At 43.3% G+C, this 22,256-nt stretch overlaps 1 protein-coding gene across 1 annotated transcript in view; it reads right to left on the minus strand.

Annotated features, from left to right (window-relative positions):
- The window catches only part of LHCGR (luteinizing hormone/choriogonadotropin receptor), a 55,325-nt gene extending 34,871 nt beyond the window's left edge, over positions 1-20,454 (minus strand). The window contains 2 exon segments of the mRNA XM_043603341.1: positions 1,646-1,717; positions 20,267-20,454. Coding sequence (XP_043459276.1) covers positions 1,646-1,717; positions 20,267-20,430 — 236 coding nt within the window. The 5' untranslated portion in view covers positions 20,431-20,454.
- Positions 20,455-22,256: the final 1,802 nt, after the last annotated feature.

The raw sequence follows: 22,256 nt of genomic DNA on the forward strand, positions 1-22,256 counted from the left end.
AGGAAATCTAGTCAGATTCCCTTGCGTTACAGCTTTGGAAATTGAGACTCAGAGGACAGGCAAATAGTGCTTATGGGAAGGCTCAGGACTGGGATCTGGATGTCTGGATTCCCAATTCCATCATTCTAGTGAGGTTTTAATTTGGGTTACATTCATTGTTTCATAACTCTTTACGCTTTTCCCAAAATCCTGCTCTGAGGTAATTGCAAGGTGGTCAACTTCCGCACGTAGTGTCCTTTTTAGGTTGTGTCTATTTCTTTGGCTGTTCTTCTCATTGTTTCAGCAAATTGAGGACAAGGAGTATGTCTTGCTCACTTCTGAATCTGTGGCAACTTGATATTGCCTGGTACGTAGAGTATCAATGAATGAATGGATTAATGGATGGCTTTTTTTTTTTTAAAGACATGAACATAAAGGGCCCAGCTTTGCCATATACCATCTCAAGCATGCAGGTAATATCAATGTTACCCTAAAATTCCACCATAAGCTACCATTTGCTACCAGCTGAGAATAAAGTCTCAAATTCACAAATTGTACATTTGAGTGTTTCTAAGGTTAACATTCACTGAAGCCTTCAGACTTGAGAGCTTTAGCCCACAGAAAGGCTGAGCCTAAGGCAGTTAATGTCTTTTATGAGCAACACAGTAATGGATTGTTGCTGGACGGATTCATTTCATTCCTACCTAATGGTTTGTTTATTTAGCTGTGGCTACTTTTCTCATGAGGAGGTCTTAATGCATTAAGTTATCAAAGCTCAACATTTAAACTTGGGAGCAGAAGAATAAGGGTTAGGCTCAAGGAGACTGACATCTATGTCTTGAGGAATTATTTTTAATATCCCCGTTGCGTATTGGTACCCTAAAGAGCAGTCCAAGTTTCCCCAAGGAGCTAGGATTGATGATGCAGTATCTTCATCTTCTTTACAGATGTAAATCTGCTTCAAAAGCCCAGTGAATTGTTAAGATCAGAGATGCTCTTTAGGAACTAAATGGCCTTTGAGGTCCTTTCACTCAGACTAACGTTAAGGAGGATGCTGGAATACTGGATTCCTGAGAAAGTTCCCTCTCATGCATGGTGTCTTATGCCCTGGCAGCTAAGAGCCAGGGAGAATGGGTTGAATTGACATCTGACAGAAATATGCGATCACACTGTATTATCAGGTTGCTTTATACTTTTGATAAAGGCCTTTTATCAATACAGCTCTAAATACTGTGTGTCTGTCATACACATCTTCTATTTTAGGTATAAAGATTGTCTTCTGATGCACAATAAACCTCCAACACATTTTCTTCTGTGTGGGTGTTATCTAAAAATGTGACACAAGGGAATAACTGCTGTAGCAGAAGGAGGATTTTTATGATTGGAATCTATTTTCTTTTCTATGTGAGAAATTTATCATCACTTATCAAAATGCATTCAGTTCATTGAAGCAAGGTTAATTATCTGGAACTTAATGACTCTTGGAAATCGTACTTTTCTTCAAAGGTCCCTAGATATTATTTGTATTATAAAGATAAAAATACTGGGGTTTCTTGAACACAATTTCTCTTCTAGAAGAATTATCCCCTTTCAACTATGTTTTCTCTTACAAAAGTTTTAATTATTCCAATTATGAATGTCTTTTGGTATATAGTATCTTACTTACATTTTTACCACCTCATTAAGTCCTCTGAAAGCTTGAGATGGGATTAGTTTGATAGGGAGATAGGTGAGTGATCTAGAAAAGAAAAAAGGAAAGCCAAGAGTTTAATATTTAAGACTGGGTACCTTTCAAGTTCATGAATATATGTGTGTGTGTGTGTGTGTGTGTGTGTGTGTGTGTGTGTGTGTGTGTATGTGTGTGTCTACAGAGTTCCAGACACTGGTTTCAGGTGGAGAATTCTAACTTACATCAATAAAGAGATGTGCCATAACTCACTCTTGGTCTTTATCAAAGATATTTACTTTGTATTAAGATGCTCAACTTTGGGATCAGACACACCGGAGTTCATATCTCCACAGGTGATCCTGAGGATGTTATTTAAGCCCTCTATTTCAGTTTCTTCATCTATAAAATTGGAATAATAATTCCAGCTTCACAGGGTTGTTACAATTAATCAAGATAAGCCATGTAAAGAATAGGGCTTGACACCAAGTAAATAGTTGATAAATAGTTCTAGGGTGGCCCCACTGGCCTGGTTGGGAAGATGGAAAAGAAACTGTCTTGGGTAAAGTAAAGAAATTACTGGTGAAAATACAATTGGACACCAGGCAGGCAACAGAAGGAAAGATTCACTAGGAACATGTTCCTATTTTGATCCATACCATCTTCCCCAGGTAGCCAATTTCAGTTTCCTCCCAACCAGAGCAGTTGGCTGCTATGGTTCAATCACATGGGCATCTCATGCCATTTTGGGAGAACATCTATAGAGCATTTCCTTCAGGCACTTGCCTATATCCAGAGGAACAATCTAAGCATTCTGGAATAGAGATAAAAGTTATATGTTACCTAAAAGTTGAGAAAAGAGCAATTATTCAGCAATAGCAAAAGCAGAACAGGATGATGTATGTGCGCTAAAGGAACCCCGTGTTCAGATAGCTCAGAAGAAAATGTCTGCAAAGCAGGAATGAATGTTCAACTGATATTTATCAAGCATCTACAATGGTTGAGTGTTTTGGTCCAAGCATTGGCAGAGAGGAGGTGAGGGGACCAGGACATTTCAGGTGGGAAGTCAATGTCAGGAGTATGAGAGTGGAGGTGGGAGATGCTGCCTTGCTTTTCATGTGTCTATGAAGCACACTGTCTTAGTTGCCAGGAAAGAACATCTTCTGTATCATGAGTGCATTTAATCAGTGAGCTGTCTTACAGTCTTGGAAGGGACTTGCTATGGTATAAGGTGCTATATGAGCTGTGCACACCTGCCTATAACCTTACAGGCACACAATGGTATGAGTTGGGTATTTCCCTTCGATAGCAGAAGAACTAGATCACAAAGAGATTCAGTAGCCCAAACAAAGTAACACGAGCAAGTAGACTGAGCCCAAAATGTTCTTTCTATGGTGAGATATTGGGCCGAAGTATGTGATTCCTAACCCAGTCCCTTTCTACCTCCCAACTTTACTGAGGAATAACTGACAAATATAATTGTATATATTGAAAGTGTACAATGTGATGATTTGATATACAGATGCATTGTGGAATCATTACAGAGATCAAAATAATTAACGTATCTGTCACCTCACGTAGTTAACTCTTCTTTTTTGGGGGGCAGGAGGTGAAAAAACTTAAAATCTACTGTCAGCAGCTTTCATATATATAAAACCATATTGTTAACTATAGTTACCATGCTGTACGTTAGATAATCAGATCATAGTCTTATAACTCAAAGTTTGTGTCCTTTTAGAAAAACATTTTTTTAATGTTTATTTATTTTTTGAGGAGAGATTGAGAGAGTATAAGCGGGTGAGGGCAGAGAGAGAGAGAGTGAGACCTAGAATCTGAAGCAGGCTCCAGGCTCTGAGCTGTCAGCACAGAACCCAATGCGGGGCTCGATCCTACAGACTGAGAGATTGTGACCTGAGCCGTAGTCAGATGCTTAACCAACTGAGCCACCCTGGTGCCCCAAAGTTTGTGCCCTTTGATTTATATTTCATTTCCCCCACCCTAGCCCCTGGAAACCATGATTCTCTTCTTTGTTTCTAGGAAATTGACTTTTTTTGGTTTGTTTGTTTGTTTGTTTTGTTTTAGATTTCATATAAATGATATCATACAGTATTTGTCTTTGTCTGGCTTATTTCACTTGGCATAATGCCCTCCAAGTTGGTCTATGCTGTCACAAATGGCAGGATTTCCTTCTTTTTTATGGCTGAAAAATATTCCTCTGTGTGTGTGTGTGTGTGTGTGTGTGTGTGTGTATTTACCATTCATCCATTGAAGGACACTCAGGTTGTTTCCGCATCTTGGCTATTATGAATACTACTACAATGAACATGGGATACAGAGATCTCGTAGAGTTCATGATTTTATTTCCTTCTGATATATACCCAGGTAATCTATTCTCTCTCAGTGAGCAAGGTGGAGGGACAGGCATTGTGACCTTGTTTCTCTTGAGAGGAGAAATGCCACACTCTCACAATTTCTCCTGCAAAACAGCTTACCAACAGTTCCTCTCCAGGGGCTAATGCAAAGAAACTTCATTTCAGAAAAATACTTTTGCTCAACAGTCTCTTAGAGATGGTGCAACCTAGAGGAAGTAATCCAAACTGGGTCCCACCAAGCACATTGTTCAATACCCAAACTTATTTAACAGGGCATCCAAGAAGAACAGGGACAGTGGGGGGAGAAATCTTCTTACGATGGCATGTTTGCTTCCTATATTTCTTCTGGAATCATGTCCGCTTGGCTTACTGATTAAAAACACAGTTTTATTGCTCTCTGCCCTGCCAAGTCAATAAATTTCCAGAAGAGAAAGCTGTATTCTACTGTACCCCATGCAACATCAATAAAACTGACAGCCAAATTCTGATTCCAGAATCTTTATTGCTAGGGATAATGCAGTGCAGAACATATTTTGGAGAGTGTTTACATAAAAGCTTAAAACGAACCCTTCAGAGCTGTTTATTCATGCAAATGGAAGCCAGAAGCTGGAGCCTCTCAGCAGGCAGCCTCCCCATCCAAAAGGGAGTATGGTGTGGTTCCCAGGAGAGCACTTGGCTCAGATTTGACCAGGGAGGTTGCCTGAGCTTTTGATTGATGTAGGGATGAGGGATGAGGAGCAAAGGCTGGACAGAAGTGAGAGAAGCTGTAGCTCATGCACTGACCGTCCCCAGTGACTACAGAACAGCCCTGGTGCAAGATGAAATTTTGCAGTTGACGTTGATGCTGCAGCTCAGGAAAGGCAGTAGTGATGAGAGTAAAAATAAAGTTCCTACCAGAAAGGAGCCACTGAGCAAACAGTGGGTAGCTGTGTGGATGTGACTGGGGGGAGGAAGGGGCCTGGGGGCCAGGGAATGGGGAGACAGGTGAGGTGACGCAGGTGTACTGAGCTTTTGACGCTAGATGTGTTCTCATGAAGTGAGATGCAGAATGTGGTTCCATGAATTCAAAGCTGTTTTTCCCACTGACTTATATTTTTATTTTGTAGATGTCATGTCTTTATTCCTGATTCATCTTCAGTTGGCAGCAGTTTCTAAGCATTCAAAGGCCTGTCTCCTGCATTTAAACGTTTGTTCATGTGGCCTGTGGTTGCCAATAACCATTTGAATGTACTCCCTTTGAAGGTGCTTCTTTCTCTGATGGGTGCTTTTATGAGGCCAGAAACTTTTAGCAATGTGAACAACTGCCTCCATAACCCTGCAGTTCTATTCCTGTATACACCCCAGAGAAATTCTGACACTGATACTTACGGTAACCTATGTAAGGATTTTCTTCATGGCACTGTGGCATGGTGGGGGGAGGGCGGGGTGTGGATGCAAACCGAGTGTCCGTTACTGAGTGAGAGAATGGTAGTGGGGACAGTGCATACCTAACTAACAGGTCAGCAGTTAGAAGCAGGAGTCTAAAGGCACAGAGAACAGCCTGTGTGGACCTTAGAATCATGGTGCTGAGAGCAATAAGAAAGTAATGATATGAAATCCTACTTGCAGAATTAAAATACATGCACACTAAACATTAGACATTTTAAGGGAAAACACCTAAGCACATATTAGGATGGTTGCCTATGGCGAGTTGAAAGGAAATGAGAGAAGGGGGTAAAATAAATAACTGAAAACAGTGACTTTGAATGGACGGGTGATAATGTTGCTTGAAGGAAGAAGTGTGATTGACTTAACCGTCTGCATCTGAGAGACAAAAAAAGAAAAGTTTTTTGTTTTGATGTATCGAGTTCCCTTTTTTTCCCTTCCCTCCCCACTTCCTTCTTTTTTTCTGTGTTTGAAGTTAGGCCTATATGTATTCCAAGAATTGTGTGAACTTCAGGAACTCTTGTGGAAAGGCCTAGTCAATATGATTTGATATAGAGCAGCAGCCAGAGAGAACTGGGAAAAAAAGACCAAAGGCAAGGACAATTCAGCGGCTCTGCTGTCCAGGGTCAAAAAAGGGAATGAAAGCTATTCATAAAGCAAAGACAAATAAAAGGGGCAGAGCCTTTTCTGTCTCAGACAAAGAGTGTGACACTTCCAAATGATGCAGCTCAGATGGTGGTAAAGAGCCAGGCTTCTTGGGCAAATGTGAGGTTGAACTTGCGGGATAGAAAGTTTTCTCTGCCTCCTAAATAGTGAATGAGAAGGAAGTTCATGTATGTGTGGACCAATCCAGATACTTGTATTTTTTACATATCACAGCTTGCTTTCTTGCTTTCTCTCTCTCCCTTTCCTCCCTCCCTCCCTCCTTCCCTCCCTCCCTCCCTTCCTGTCTTTTCTTTTTACCATTTAAAATTTTGATTTTTAAATGAATGGATGATACAACATGGTGACACCTGGATTATGGCCAGATCCCATTTTGCTCAAGCACCTGTGCCACAGATGTTGAAACAAATACTTAGACAAGATGGCAAAGTGTGCCTTAGTTTCATCCATTATGAAAACTCCATTTATTCATGAATCCTGTCTGCAAGCCCCCAACCCTTCTGGTTATAGGTTAAAGTTAACATAGAAGCATTCTTTACAACCCTTTAGCATTGGAACTAAGCACTCACTCTAGTTCTGGGATCCTGTGATTGATCATGACTCTGGTGAAGTCCTGTGTCTTTCTGCATTGTCTACACTAAACCTAACAATATTTAGAGGGCAGGAGTACACCTGCAGTATCTTGAGTTACATTTGTTCCCCCTGACCTCATGTTGGTCCTTATTTTTTCCTTGATTCCTTATCCTGCAGCCTGTCTGGTCTCCTCAGAGTCCATCTAGAAGCGGAGCCCCTGACCACCCTTCTCCTTAGTCATCAGATCCTGATTCCTACATTCCTGACTCTTAGAAGACACTGCTAACCCAGAACTGTTCCTAGTTGCTATCTGGTTAGGTTCAACCTGGTATCTCTCACTGCTAGGTTCTGACTTTCAAACTGGGCCCCTGGCACAGATGGAGACTCTGTGCTGAGGCTGCCAGTACATTTGGGTTAGTTCTTGTAGAGGATGCTGTGGTGGGCTGCCAAAATCACCCTTCAGGACTGAGGCACTTATTCCCCCAGAGGCTGGGAGAGGGGGCAGCTTGAAGTTCCTGGCTGAGTTGCTCCCCTGGAATTACCCTCAGCCAAAGATTGCCACGTCACCCAAGATCACATTTTCTCTCCTGGGCAGCATGCATCCAGTGACTGGCCAATGCAGGGTCCAGGCTTGGCCTCTTTGCCTCAAGGTGGGACTGGTCAGAAGGGCCATCCCACTTTCAGAGCTCCTTCCCATCCACTCTTTCACCTGGGCCCCAGACTCACTCCCCTTCCCAGCCAACCCCAATTACCAAGTCACCAATGCACTCTGTGTCAGAAATCAGCACCAGGGGACAGTTTACAGATAAGCAAATAGCACTCACATAAACTCAGTCACCTTGAAGAGGGATAATGCCACATTATCAGGTCCTCCTTAATTGTTCCTAGGGCCTCTGGAATACTCAAGGGTGGGGCTTGACACCCTCTGACTTTTTTCTTCTGAGTTTAATAACACAGATGACCTTGGTAGGAGCCCGTTTGTCTACTCACTGGCTTGTTAATGAACCCTCAAATAAAGTTAGCTGGAGAATTTCAGTCTGGAGGGTTGTGTCCTCCTTCAGTGAAACACAAGATTTAGAAATCCTTGCTTATAAAAACCTATCAATTGGGATACATTTGCATTTTCAAAAGATTCTTTGTTCTACAAAATGATTCCATGGAAGGTACCTTTAAATAGCAAACTCCCTAGGTGAAGGGAAAATAGAGTTCAATTGACATACTCTCTCCTTTTAAAGATAGGTATTGCATGAAGCCAATTACGACTGTAGGTTCCCTACCTCCCCTTGGTTTTTAAGAGCTCGGATTGCATAAGGATTTCCAGGGCAGGACCACCTTATGAAGCACACAGGCTGAGCAGGGCCAGAGGAAGATGAGAGCCAGGGAAAATGTCCTGCAGCAGTCTGGACTCCCCAAAGACTGGGTGGAGTTCTAGGTCATCTTGTCAGACAGAGCCTTTACCTATCCTTCTGCCCAGCACAGCAGAAGTGAAATATTTTTATTCACTTCCCCCTAATTGTTTAGAAAAGCCATCTATATTATCGATTTAAGAAAGCTACAAACATCCATCCATCTTTCACAGACAATTAGTTTATTGCTAGAGCTATACACCCTGAATTTTAAAATGCTATAAAATCAGAAGGAGGGAAAAAAGACAGAAATCAGAGACACTCAAAGCCTTTTTGCCTAATGAACTCATTGAAATGGGAGAGGGAAGCATTGCTTTATTTAAAAAGAATATTAATGTTTTTGTATTTTTTACATAAGAACTTGTTCTAAATAGAATAGAGACTTAAGAATTTCTGTGTTGTTTTCAAAGCTGCTCAATAATTATAATTACCCTGCTTTCATCTTGGAATGAAATAAAAATGGCTTTCCCCATTCCAAATGATTTTAAATCATTGCATTTTCAAATGCATTGATCTACTTGGTAACTTCATTACTGGGTATGTCTTCCTTTATTGGCCTCTTGTCTTCAGCATTTACCTAGAGGGAGCTGAGATGTCAATGTTACCTGAAATACTAAGTCAGTATAGATGGACGTGCAATTTGTTCAGTTTTACATCAGAAAATTTGGAATGTTTCTTAAAAGTACATCCAGGGGCTCCTGGGTGTCTCAGCGGGTTAAGCATTGGACTTTGGCTCAGGTCATGATCTCACAGTTGGTGAGTTTGAACCCCAAGTCAGGCTCTGCGCTGACAGCTCAGAGCCCACTTCAGATTCTCTGTCTCCCTCTCTCTCTGCCCCTCCCCTGCTTGTGTGCACTCTCTCTCTCTCTTTCTGTCTCAAAAATAAATAAACATTAAAAAAAAATCATCCAGGTGGTTTTCATTGTTTGGCTACTCCTTTAAACACTGTTTTAGACTCAAGTACTCAGGGTGAAAGGCTCCTCACTTGATAGATGAAGAATCTTAAGAAAACTGAAATGATTTCCCTGAAACCACGTGGCAATTCAGTGGCAAATCTGGACTAGAACATAGGTCGCTTCGTTCCTGTGCTGTGTCCTTCACCAAACAAAGCACATCAGTGCTGTTTCTTTGGGGGTTTGTTGATACACTCTGCTACACAATCCTCTGGTTTTCTGGTGAAAACCCAGCCTTCTGATAGAACCATCAGTTTCTTGAGGGATGTGATCACAGTCTTAAACTTCAAAGATGCTGCTCAAATTCTTGTTCCTCCGTGGGACTACCTGAGTGGGTTTTCTTTCTTTCCCCTGTCTTCCTCAGCAAGAATGACTACTCAGTTTTCTTTTTCTTGTACTGTTATTTGAGAATTTACCAGGTACCCTGTATGAATGTTTCCTCTGTTCCACCATTGAACACCCAGTCTCTGGTGGACTCTACCTTCATACTGTCTCTTGCTTCCAGCCTTTATTTCTTTCTCACTGCCATTTTTCTCAGGCATTCTTTTCTCCACCCCAGACTGTTCCATAGTGCTTGAGTTGGTTTCCTCTGAGCCTATCCTGGCTTTCCCCTAACTGGGCCAGATTAATCTTCCTGATAACTCCTACCATGTTACTCTTCTTTCACTTAATCTTCTATGCCTCCCCTTTGCCTGTCCATTATCTACAAATGCCTCAGCCCTGCATTCAGGCCCTGCAAATAAAGCCTCAAACTTCATTTACCACCCACTATTCCTCTCACATAACCCATACACTAAACTTGTGCAGTTCAATCAGGCAGCCATCAGCCACAAGTGGCCATTGAGTGCTTGAAATACAGTTCGAATCAAGATGCACTGTACATGTACCATACACACCAGATGTTGAAGACTTGGCAAGAAGAAGGAATATAAAGTATCTCCTTAATAGCTTTTATGCTGATTAAATATTGAAATGATAATATTTTGTACAGTTGCATTAAATGAAACATTTTGTTAAAATTGTGCCATTTAAAAACTTTTTAAGTGTGGCTATTAGAAAATGAAAACTACACATGTGACTGGCATTATATTTTTACTGGACAGTGCCATCTGGATAAATCAGACTACTGTACTTCCTGAACTTGCCCCACCCTTTTCTGTCTTCATTCACCCTTTCACATTCAGACACCATCTGGCACATATACCCTTCTCTGCAGGTCAAATTCTACCCTTGGCTAAAGGTCTCTTTCAGGTGCTATATACTTTATAGAACATGCCTTCATCACCAATTGCATATGCCTTCTCTTTAGAAGCAGCACAGTGGGACAGTGAAGAGTACAGACTCTGGAGCCAGAATGCCTGGGTTCAAATCATAGCACATCTATAAAATAATGACACTAACTACCCCAGAGATTTTTGAGACTGAATAAGGAAATGTTTATACAATTATAATACAGCATCTAGCACAAGATAAGAGCACAGTAAGTACTTATAATTCACTTAATGTGAAAGATTCAAGCTACCCCTGTTGCTTCTAGTGACAACTTTAACTTCCTTGTCAAGGGTAGAGGATTAGTGGGGGTGGGGTAGGGTGGGTTCAGTACTTTGAAATGGACTCTTCTATTTGTCAGGGGTCACACTTTATAAAATATCTGTGACTTGTCCCTGACTCTTGACTCTCTGCTGATTATAGATAAGACACCTGAGAGGGATGGTAGGCATTCCTACATGGTACCTTTCTTTTGGGCTCAGGTATCTCTTACAGGTGTCACCTGATAGCCCTTTAAAAAAAATGATAAAGAACAACCTCCCATTAAATATTGCAAATCTAGGGGCCCCTGAATGGCTCAGTCGGTTGAGGGTCCAACTTCAGCTCAGGTCATGATCTCACAGTTCATGGGTTCGAGCCCTGCATTGGGCTCTGTGCTGACAGCTTGTTCTGAGCCTGGAGCCTGCTTTGGATTCTGTGTCTCCTTCTCTCTTTGTCCCTCCCCCGCTCATACTCTGTCTCTCTCTGTCTCTCACAAATAAATGTTTAAATATATATATATATATATATATATATAGCAACTCTAGAGAGCCACCCTGCAGAGTTCTCATTTGCTCATTCAGTTGGAACCCTCCAATTGGAAAGTGCAACTTGAGAGACTCTCCTCCCAGACAGACTTTCCAGAGCACCTAAGAAGTTGTGAGGAGTTTATGAATTATACTGTGAACCAAGATTTTCAAGAAGATTCCCTAGATAATGGATTTTCCAAGTCATTTGTGCAACAACTAAATTAAAAATATAAAGCCTCAGAGGAAAATGGTAAACACATCTAAGCCCTTACTCAAAACCCATTTAAAGTTTTCTAAAGACACAAGCAAAATAACCCAATCTTTACCCCCTAAACTGAATTCTTCTAGCAATAACATAACATGACAAGACTAACTCTGATAAATAAAACTACATGTTGAATTCTCCCCAGGGAATGTCTGCATTATCTGTAATGATTTCTCAAAAGTATTTTTTAGAAGCAGAGAATATTATGTTGTCAGGACAGTGACAATGCAGATATGCTTCAGGAAACTCTTCCATTACAAGCTCCTGTTCTAGACATTTAAAAACCTTTTTTAAAATGTTTATAATTTATTTTTGAGAGAGAGTATGAGAGAGAGCATGCCCGAGCATGCACGAGTGGGGGAGAGGCAGAGAGAGACCGGGACACACAGAATCGGAAGCAGGCTCCAGGCGCTGAGCTGTCAGCACAGAACCCGACGTGGGGCTTGAACCCACAAACCGTGAGATCATGACCTGAGCCAAAGTCGGCCCTTAACTGACTGAGCCACCCAGGCACCCCAAAACTCTTTTTTTAAATGAGCCCATAAAAGCTGGTTGCAACTAAAATACTACATACTTCTAATTAATCTAAGGATGGATTTGAAGTGCCTGAAATTACTGGCATGTGTGCCTTCAATTTTCGCTAACTCCTCAGCTCTCTGGTGGACACCAATTTGTGTGGTTGCCTGGCTCAAAACTGCCCCCCCTCTTTTTGAAATGTTTATTTATTTTTGAGAGAGAGCTCAAGCAGGGGAGGGGCAGAGAGAGAGGGGGGCAGAGGAGCTGAAGTGGGCTCTTCACTGACAGCAGCGAACTCATGAATTGTGAGATCATGACCTGAGCCGAAGTTGGATGCTCAACTGACGGAACCACTCAGGTGTCCCCACAATATCCCTTCTTTAGAGTCACCTCCTGGCTGGTTGCCTCTGGGTGGAGTGTCTCATTGACTGTGTCCCTATGCTTTTGCCTTAGGGGTGGGGACTGAGGCAATCAGATTCTCTTTCTTAGGAATTTAACACTTGTCATAGGCAGGACTCCATGGAGCTGATTCACTGTAAAGGTGGAATCTTGGGAAAAAGGAACTGACCTCTTGCTGCTAAAATGCCACATTCTCTCTGGATCTTGCCCACATCCTTCTACCTCCTTGTTCTTCTATCATGATTAAATATGTCAGAGTTGATTTCTGGTCCTTACAAATGAGAAAAACCTTAATCAGAGTCCCACCTAAGATTTCCTGGGGGAAGTAATCCTGTTCCATTGGGGATCCATAACATAGGGTGTGTGCTGGTGGTCAGTGAGAGAGCTGAAGGCTCTTAATCGTGAGTCCCCAGTGGCCTAAGTTGGTGTCAAAGACCAGGACTGAGCTTTTGGGATGACCACGTTGGCCTGGCTGCCACTGTAGAGGTGGTCTTGCAGGTGGTACACTGCAAGGTGTAAAGATCTACAGCTCAAGTGATGCCTCCACTGAGGTTTCTTCATTACTCAGACTAGAAGGGATGGCTCCTTCTTCTGAACTCCTACAAGACTTTATCACCTTCTGCATTTCCCTGCAGTCATCTGAGAATTAGACCTCTCTCTCCCATGGCTGAAGACTGGGAGCTCTTGGAGGGCAGGGGCGGTGTCTACGGATTCTACAAGTTGTCCTGTACATTTCAGTATGGAGTTCCTCAATGGCAAACAGGTTTGACCTGAGGGTTTTCTGTGTGTCAGCCTGAGGCTGAGGATGGGGAATGGGGAACAGAAAAGGCTCAGACGCTTTAGCTGGAGAGACACGACTAATCCAGTGGAATGATAGAAAACAGCCTATAATCAGGTGTTAGGTGGCATGTTTGAAAGGCAATTCAGCCTGGCCTGACACGACTAGCCTATCAGACTCCAGGCAATAATGAGCTCTGCTATTTTGGGATTCTAACTTATTCACCTTCCAAGTTGAGAAGAGCTAGTGGGTCATTTTCTCTAATTAACACCTCCCAGGAAGAAAACTATTCCATCAGGCCTGCCCCTTGGATGATAGGTAGTTTCTGTTCAACCTCATGCACCAGCTGTGGGTTTGTAGTCTTCTCTGTAGCATCAGATTGTTACAATCATACTTTGTAGTTATGTGGAACCTTTATTTCCCAGTACTTTTGGCTCTGCCATCTTGTGTATCTTCACCACAGTCAGCCCCACTCAGTCATGTCCCTTTTATAGACAGCACAGAGGTTTTATCACTAGCATGAACCCACAGTGCAAATTAGGGAAAGGGGACCTTGTGCTAGAACTCAGGTCTGCCCGGTCTTTGTCCTGTTGATCAATTCACATAGTTTGAGGGCTGTGTTGGACCCTACCTTGTCATACCAGAGCAGCCACTACCCCTGTGGGCTCAGGAATGGTGTCTGCTGTTGCTCATGAGATAGAATTAGGAACCCAGGAGTCACCTGATTTCATCAGAGTCAAGGAGAAATGTAACGGCAGCAGGGGAAAACAAAACAAACCCTTCATTCTGAAAGTTGAGTTTTACTTATAAATTGGACTTTTCTGAGTTTGGCTCAAGTGGCATTAAAGAGCTGTGGTTCATGACCACACAGAGGGCAGCTGTGTGTGGTTTGCTGGCTGGGAGGGGGTGTCATCTCCCTGTGCAGCAGAAGGTAGGAGTAAATGAGGACCATGTAGAGAAGCTGCTAGAAGCTACCCACCAAGTCAGAAAGCCCACCTGTCTGGTGGGTGGGATTATTTTAATTCCCCTCTTAAAAAATAGCTGGTGAGAAATTTGCTAAAATCTGCATTAAATATGATTTTTTGCACACCAAAGGGAAGCTTCCAGAACAGAATACATATGTTCCCATGGAGCCAGCCCCTTTGGGTCTGGAAGTGAGCAGCAGGGTCTCCCTCTATCACCATGACTCACGGGGCTTTAAAATCCCATCTGTAAGATCACAGTTATACATGGCCAAGACACCGTCTGGTGCAGCTACAATGAGAGATTACATTTTGGAAAAAAAGCTTTTGTACCTCAGTTCAAGACATGGAAAATAAGCCAAACTGAGAGGCTTGGGAAGAAGATAGAGGGGGTGAAGGAGAAGAAATGGAGCCCTAAATTAATCGGACTTACTGCTTTTGAAATTAAAAAAAAAATAAGGCAGAAAAAAAACTCAAGGAATTATTGCTTTCCAAGGGGGGAGCTGGGTCTGATGCCAGAGGAATTGGTGTGTGAACCTTTTTGGCTCTACATTTCCACTGAGATTTTGGGAACTCTGTTGCTTGCTTTTTTAGTGTCTTGCTAGGGGCCATCATTCACTGTCCCCAGAAGGATGATTTTTAAACTAATAAAATCTGGTCCTTGCAAAGCTTTCCCCAAGGAGTCTGTTTACAGGCACAGCCAGGTTTAAGAATTGCTTGCAGGTATAGCTGGGAATGCTGAGTCAGAACTGAGGTTCAAGATCAACCTCTATCTTGGGCCTTTGCTTTGGTTGGGTGTGTGGGAGAAGTGGCGTTGGGAGGTAGGACAAGAGCTTTATGAATTCTGAGACTGATTGATTGATTGATTGATTGGTTTATTGTCATCTGGCCCATCTGCATGGAAGCTGAGGGCAGGGCCAAGCTGTTGTACCTTCAAGAACTTGGTAGGCTTCTCTATGTCCTGTGAACTCTTACCTTGTGCCCTGGACTGGGAACCCATGGGTCTCACTCCAGGCTCTCTGGGTGGTGGTCTCTCTCTTTGGTTTGTTTTAATGGATCCTGGGCTAAGGATGGATTTTTCTCTAATGAGTGAGTTAAAACAGACAAATAACAAAAACTAAAACAATTTGGATGGGACATACCAATATGGGTAAGCTTCCATTCTGGCTTCTCTGAAGCTGATATGTGTACTATGCCCGTTCAAAGGATAGACTGGGGGTCTGCAAAATCTGTAGCATAGATGCCGATTTAACACAACTCCCTCCGCTACCCATAGCACCTCCTCACCTCCCCATCCTCTAGGATGGAGATTTTTAAAATGACATTTAGATGCGGTACATCCCAACTAATACACATTTTTTTTTTTTTTGCATTGGTTTATTGTTCCTATTCAGCTATCTGCTCAGTTTGATATCATAGTAGTTCAAGAAACACTTTGACCATAATACCCATGAAATTTGGGGATTCCCCAGTTGAATAAGACCTCTTCAAGTGGTTCTCACTTTAGCACAGTGATTCAAAACCAAGGGTGGGGGGTGGATTTTGCTCCCATAGGAGCATTTGGCAAATGTCTAGAGTCATTTTTGGTGGTCATAATTTGGGAGGGCAGTGCTACTGGCATCTAGTGGGTGAAGGCCAGGGCTGCTGCAAAGCATCCCGTAGGGTACACGACAGCCCTCCACAACATGTAATTATTTCGCCCCAGTTGTCAAGTGTGCTGTGGTTGAAATATCTGCTCTGGCCGAAGAGGTTTATTTTGAATAAATGGTTACCTTATGGCAGGGTATATGCAAAAATATAGGTCAGTACAGCGTATCAAATGATGTGTGTATGGGAGTGGGAGACGCTGGGGAGAGCTTCATGGGGAAGTGACTCCAAGTCATGATTTTTATTGAATGCCTTTGTAATCAGCTGTCCAAGAATGACTCTGGTGGGAAACCTATCAGTCAAGAATTATACACTGGCATTTTTTTTTTCTTTTTGCACAACCCTCTAGGTAATGTAAGTATTTCTGATGACTTGTATGTGTTCCCTTAAAAAAAAAATTCCCCAAAAGCCTGGGAGCGGCTTCAACAAGGAAGGATCCATTCAATTTTATTCTTTTCTACCCAGCCAGGAATCTGAATCTACTCTAATCTGTGTTTCTTCCACCAAGACTCTTCTTCTTATCTCTCCTTAAAGGTTCAGCCCCATAACCATTTGCCCAAGGTACCTTCCCTTGCACATTTCAGTCCATAGTAATCGCTCTGCGTCCTGAATTCCTAGACCCTTGTTGCCTCTTTCCCTGCCCACACTGGTCTCTTGCATATGTTTCTACCTAGATTGTGGGTTTCTCAAGGACTGGGGCCATGCCCTCCTCCTGTTAATTCCTCTGCATCATTGAACACCGTCCTGGACCCTGATTTTCACTGAAGGTGAGAGAGGGAGAAGGACATTCAGGAACAATGTCAGGAGACTAATATCTTCCTGTAACACTGGATTGATAGATACAGCAAATTTTATCTTTTCAGTCTCTGGCCTGTGTCTTATAATAAAGCTTAAAGTTTAATCTCTGTTCAGTAGGCACAACATGCAAAAAATAAATTCCCATTATTATTATTAGCATTTTCTTACTAACAGATTTTTTAGAAGCTGTTTCCATATCAAGAAGATCAACCTTTCTGTTGTCATAGAGACAAAGATCTTTATATAACCATGGGCAAGGTGAGAATTTTTTTCCCCCTCTTCTTCCACTTGTCTGGAACTAATAAGACAAGGAAAAGGAAATGTTTTAAATCAATTTTTTTCTTTTACCTTTTTCCCCTCAATTAAAATGAGTGAGCATGTGGGAGGCTATTTTCTGTATCATATTTTAGTTTTTAAATACCTCAGTTTTTAATAAAACATGGAAAGTATAGAAAGATATGAATGATGGAACTGTGCCATTTTCAAAATGTGCAAACAGTGGGCTTGTCAATGACAAACAATTACACTCCATGTTCCTTTTTTTTCCCCTTGTTGAAACCAAATAGTGGACTTTACATGAAATCTTACAAGGCAGGACTACCAAGGCCTGGAATGATTAAAATGTAAATTAGCATCTACTGAGGGGCCAATGATGAAGTCTAAAATGCTGTGCTGTACTTGTCTCCTCCAACCCCCAGAAACATGAGTGCTCCCCTTCTTTCTTCAGAGCCAGACCCTGTGCATGACTTCATGCAAGACCACATCTCTCTGGGTGCCTTATTTCATAATTTCAGCTCTCTCTTCTTTATGAACTCCTGATAATGTGTTATCCATAGCATTTTTTTTCTATCTTGTGATTAGTGTTTACCATTTCATTCATTCATCATCAAGAGGATTTCAGTATGATGCTGTTCACTTTTCCTGTCTTCTGCCTCAATGTTAAGTTACACCTTTATCCATTTGTCTTCTTCCCTAGGACTCAGAAGCATCCCTCTCCCTAGGATTAACCCTTCTTCTATGATCTGAGACTGACACTGTCCTCCCACCCTCACTGAGACCTTACTTCACCAAATATCATTCTTCCCCCTCCCTTATGTCTTCAGTCTGTCCTTCTCCATGGATTCCTTCCCTTATTCCTCTTTGAAGACAAAAGCAAAACTTTTTCTCAATCCTGTATTTTTTCCATATGTAGCAGAGTTTGGGGCTTTAATTTGATCATAGGTGCCTTTTGCAATAAATAGGTATTTTGTGTATGTATGTATGTGTGTGAGGAGGCATATGGAGAGGGGAAGTATATGGCACAGGAAGTTTAAAACACACTTTTGCTTTCTACAAGATTATATCCTTCATGGAGAGCAATATCTTGGTTCTCAAACGTTTGCATGCACCAGACCACTTGGGGATCTTGTTAAAACACCAGCTGTTGCACTACATCCTCACAGCTTCTGATGCAGTAGATTGGGGATGGGGCCCAAGAGTATGCATGTCTAACATCCCAGGTGATGCTAACGCTGCTGGCCTAGGACCACACTTTGAGTAACACTGCCTTAAAGTGACTATCTTCCTATCCCTTCTTATGTATTTCTCTTGGCACATGGATGTTGAGGTCACCTTATTGTGCCCATAGGGTTCTCACCTAAAGGAGGAGGTCATCTCTCAATTAACTGATTCTCAGGAAGCCTTACCTTGTGAGGGTCAGCATGCTTGCCAACCTTACTTGTCTAAATGTCTAGAAGATACTCTTGGTGTGGATGCCAAGATAGTGCATGTGAAGGGAGGAAGTTGAGGGTTCTCCAGAATCCCTCAGGGATGGCCAAAGGTGTCAGAGCCGGGACGACTAGCTCCTTTTTGGGAGTGGGACTAGCCAGCTTCAGCATGCTAGCATTTCTTCTATTGTGCTTGCCTCCCACCTCTACCCCCAAACCCCTAAAATCTTTTTGAGGGGTTCTAGGCTTCTCTAAACTGTGCTATGGGGCAGTGGGAGAATTTTTTTTGTTTTGTACTTTACACTTCAGCTTTCTCCAGGGAAGAGGTAGTCTCCTGAGGCCAACATGGTTTGGCAGCAGGAATTGTTGAGAGAGCTCAGTGAAGAGCTGAATCTGAGAGGACCTGGGAATGTATATATGTATGTATGTGTATGTGTGTACATTTACATGTGTGTGTGTGTGTGTGTGTGTATTTAGGAAAAGGTAATTTCCTAAATACAAAGACAAGCAAATATAAAAACACAATTAACAGATGAAGTCCTGTCTTTGCTACTCAATAGCAAAAGGGGACCACGGCCAAGTTATTCCATGTCTTTGGATCTTAGTTTCTTGAAATCTCTATGATAAGTACTGAGCGAGTGAGAAAGGCTGTTAGTGGCACCATCATTCATAAGAGCAAGAAGGGAGGTTTGTCAGGGAAGGACAAGGGCTGGGACTAGGAAGGCAGCTTCCATGAATCTGTTGATTGATTGAAACAAATTCTTTCAGCATGGTCCTCACCTTCAGGGAATTGAGCTGACAAGATAATTAATGGAAACTAATTAATATAAACCCCTCAGCCTTTAAACTGTATCTCTCAGCTTCAAACATTCCCTGTAGGCCACTAACTCTTTCAGGGGAGAGGCTCAGCCCCTCAGGAGGGGGGGGGGGATCCCTGACAGACTGTTTCAGCCCATGGAAGTGGGGAGGGGGGGTTGCCTCTTTCTTCCCCAAGAATGAGATTCCATCACTGCCAATGGTTAGGACATAACCAAAACCTACTTTTATGGTACTCTTCTTTCCTTTTCTTCTTTTAACAACTTTATTGAGATATAATTCATATACTATAATATTCACCCATTTAAAGTATACAGTGCAATGGTTTTTAGTATGTCTAGGGAGGAGTTGTGCAATCATCACCACAATCTAATTTTAAATAATTTTTGTTACCCCCAGAAGCCACAGCCATTAGCAGTCACTGGGCCTTCACCCCTACCTGGCAGCTGTTAATCTGCTTTCTGTTGGTCTGGACATTTCATATAATAGAATCATATAATGTGTGGTACTTTTCCTAAATCGAAGAAAGGAGACAGGGGACACTCTGATACACTAGTACAGAAGGCCCCTCCTCTCTTCACCCCATCACTTCAGCAAACCTCTTCCTGCCCCTACTTGCTGATGTATGCAATTCTTTTAACCTCCTTTGCAACCCGCTCTGTAAACGTGGAGGGCTGGGTCGCGTGTGGGAGGCGTGACATAAGGCACACCTTGATCAGACCAGCAGATTGAAATGCAAGTACGTCTGAGAAAGGGTAGGGCCGTGACTCGTATGCCTACTAAGCGGTACACTAGGGAGGCGGCGGGCGAACCAGCAATCCCAGGCGAGTGACCAGGTCACCCCTTGCCGTAGGGCCTGACCACCCCATTCCTAGTGGAGCACAGGGTGTCAGAGGTCACAGTAACCTTCACCGACCTGGCTAGCACAAAGGTCAAGGCCACTTTCGACTTCCAGCAGTGGCAGGGAGCAGGCCTTCCCTTGTGGCTTCTGGGCAATTCCACGCCCCTTGCCGCAGCCCCGGTGGGGGAAATCACGGCCCTGGGGCCGCCAGGGGCTGCAGGGGGTGCCAGCAGGAGGGGCCCTAACCCAAGGCGCGGCTTGGGACGGGATGGCAGAGACAGTCCCCAAGCTTTGCATTCTCATCACTCTAAAAGGTGGTGGAGTTTGACAGGGCGCAGCCTTTTTTCCCAAGCTTCCAGGTTAAAGGAGCCAAAGAGTAGGGAAGCAGAGTGGCCCGGAGCGAGGAGGGAGCGAGGGTTCTGGAGCGGGGCGCCGCGTACTCACAGTAGGGTGAGGCCGGCCTGTGGGCCGGGGCAGCGCAGGGCGCCGTCTGGCGGGCAGCTGCAGGGCTTGGGGCAGTGCGCCCGGGGAAGCGCCCGCGGCGGCAGCAGCAGCGGCAGCAACAGCGGCGCCAGCAGCGGCCGCAGCGCGTGGAACCGCCGCCCCATGGCTGGCGGAGCCTGAGCGCGGGCTGTTGCGGCTGGGCGGGTGCCCTGACCAGCCCCGGAGTGCCGCCCGCGCCCCTCTCCCCGCCCCTTGGCCTGCCCTCCCCCTTCTCCCGTGCCCGCCCGCCCTCCACTGCTGAGACTGTGCTCTGCCTCAACCTGGGGGTAGTGGCCTGCGACCCCATCCCCTCCTTTCCCTGCTGCTTTCCCTGGTCGGCCTTGTCCTCTACATCTGCGAATGGCCCAATTATAGGAAGTAGTGTGGTAATGGTGACTACTTTGGACGAGGGGTAGGGAGCTCTGAGTCCTCACCCTGACTCTGCTGTAACGGAGTGTGACGTTGGGTGAATGCTGTCACTTCCAGGAACGTCTCTTATTTCATCTGTGAAAGGGGCAGATGGATACTTTGCTCTGCCCAGATGCTTCTTCCTTCTCAGCCCCAAATTCTTTTCCCTTCTCCCCCACCAGCTCTCTCCACACAAGTAATTTCTGACCTCTCAACTTACCAAGCAATTTCTCTGTATTTTTCTTGGTAGTAAGCACTTTCTTCCTTATAGTCATTTGAGCCCGTTCTATATCTATATATCCACTATAGATTGTGACATCCTAGAGAACAAAATCCAGTTCAGATTTATTTGTCTGTTCCTGGCTTCTACATGTTAAGTCTCTAATGAAGATTTGTTGAATGAATGAAAATGCTATGATAATGTACAGTGACTGCCCCACGGAGAGGCCCTTACAGGGTAGACCCTGTGACAGGTGCCCTCCCTCAAGTCATGTCTAAGCTTCACAACAAACTAGCAGGGTGTTTGCAACCAGAAAAATGATGTTATGCGACTTCCCCAAAGTCACACAGTTATTAAGTAGTGGAAACTTGTTTGAACTTAGGTCTATCACCCACTTTCTTTTACCAGTGCAAAAAATTACTGTATGATCTGCATACCAAGGATTTAGAAAGGAGACAATTTTACGGTTAACTATGGGATGCATAATTTCCCTTATTTAATTTCATCATTAAAGCACTCCCCCCCTCCCCTGTATCCCCCCCCCCCCCCCCCCCCCCACCGTGCCCTGTCTTACAATGACTCTGTTTAGACTCTAGAAATCCTGGAAGTCTTTCTGGAAGAGGTGGACTTTGAGAGCCTGGAAAGTGTCTAAGACTCTAGAGACAGGAAAAGAAAGAACAGATATCCTTCTTTCTTGTTTGAAACCAGCTCTCAAGGTCAGATGTCTCAGTCACCAGTATGCAGTCTCTTGTGAGTTTTTGGCCCAAGGAAGGTAGATTTTTAAAAATTATTATTAAAAAAAAATTGGCTTTTCCATGTTGTGCTAGATGGCACAAAAAACAAAGCTAATGTCTATAATACTGTCTTTCTTTTTTGGACCCCTCTCTCCAACTGCTTACTTGTTCTCTTCATACCTCTCTTTCATACCTCTGCATATGCTACCCATTTGCCTGGAATGATTTTCTCTTCCTTTTGCATATTCCATTAATGAAACCCCTGCTTGTCCTTTAAGACTTAGCTCAATGTCATTTTCACTGTAACACCTTCTTTGACACAACCTGAGTCTGTGCCCATGACACCTGATTCTATAGTCTGTAATATAACACATTGTAATGATATAGCTTTAGTTGTCCTTCCCCCTGTCTGTTCATCTTAGTATTGCTAGAACATGTCATAGATTCTAGCACCTAGTAGGTAGGTACTCAGTCGATATCTATTGAATAATAGAATGAAAAAATGAAACCCAAGTACAGACCTATAGCCTATGTTTAGTAAATCATCTGAGAAGTGCTTAAACAGCCTTGCTTGATTTATTCTCAACCA

Source organism: Prionailurus bengalensis, chromosome A3 (assembly GCF_016509475.1).
Source record: "Prionailurus bengalensis isolate Pbe53 chromosome A3, Fcat_Pben_1.1_paternal_pri, whole genome shotgun sequence".
NCBI lineage: Eukaryota > Metazoa > Chordata > Mammalia > Carnivora > Felidae > Prionailurus > Prionailurus bengalensis.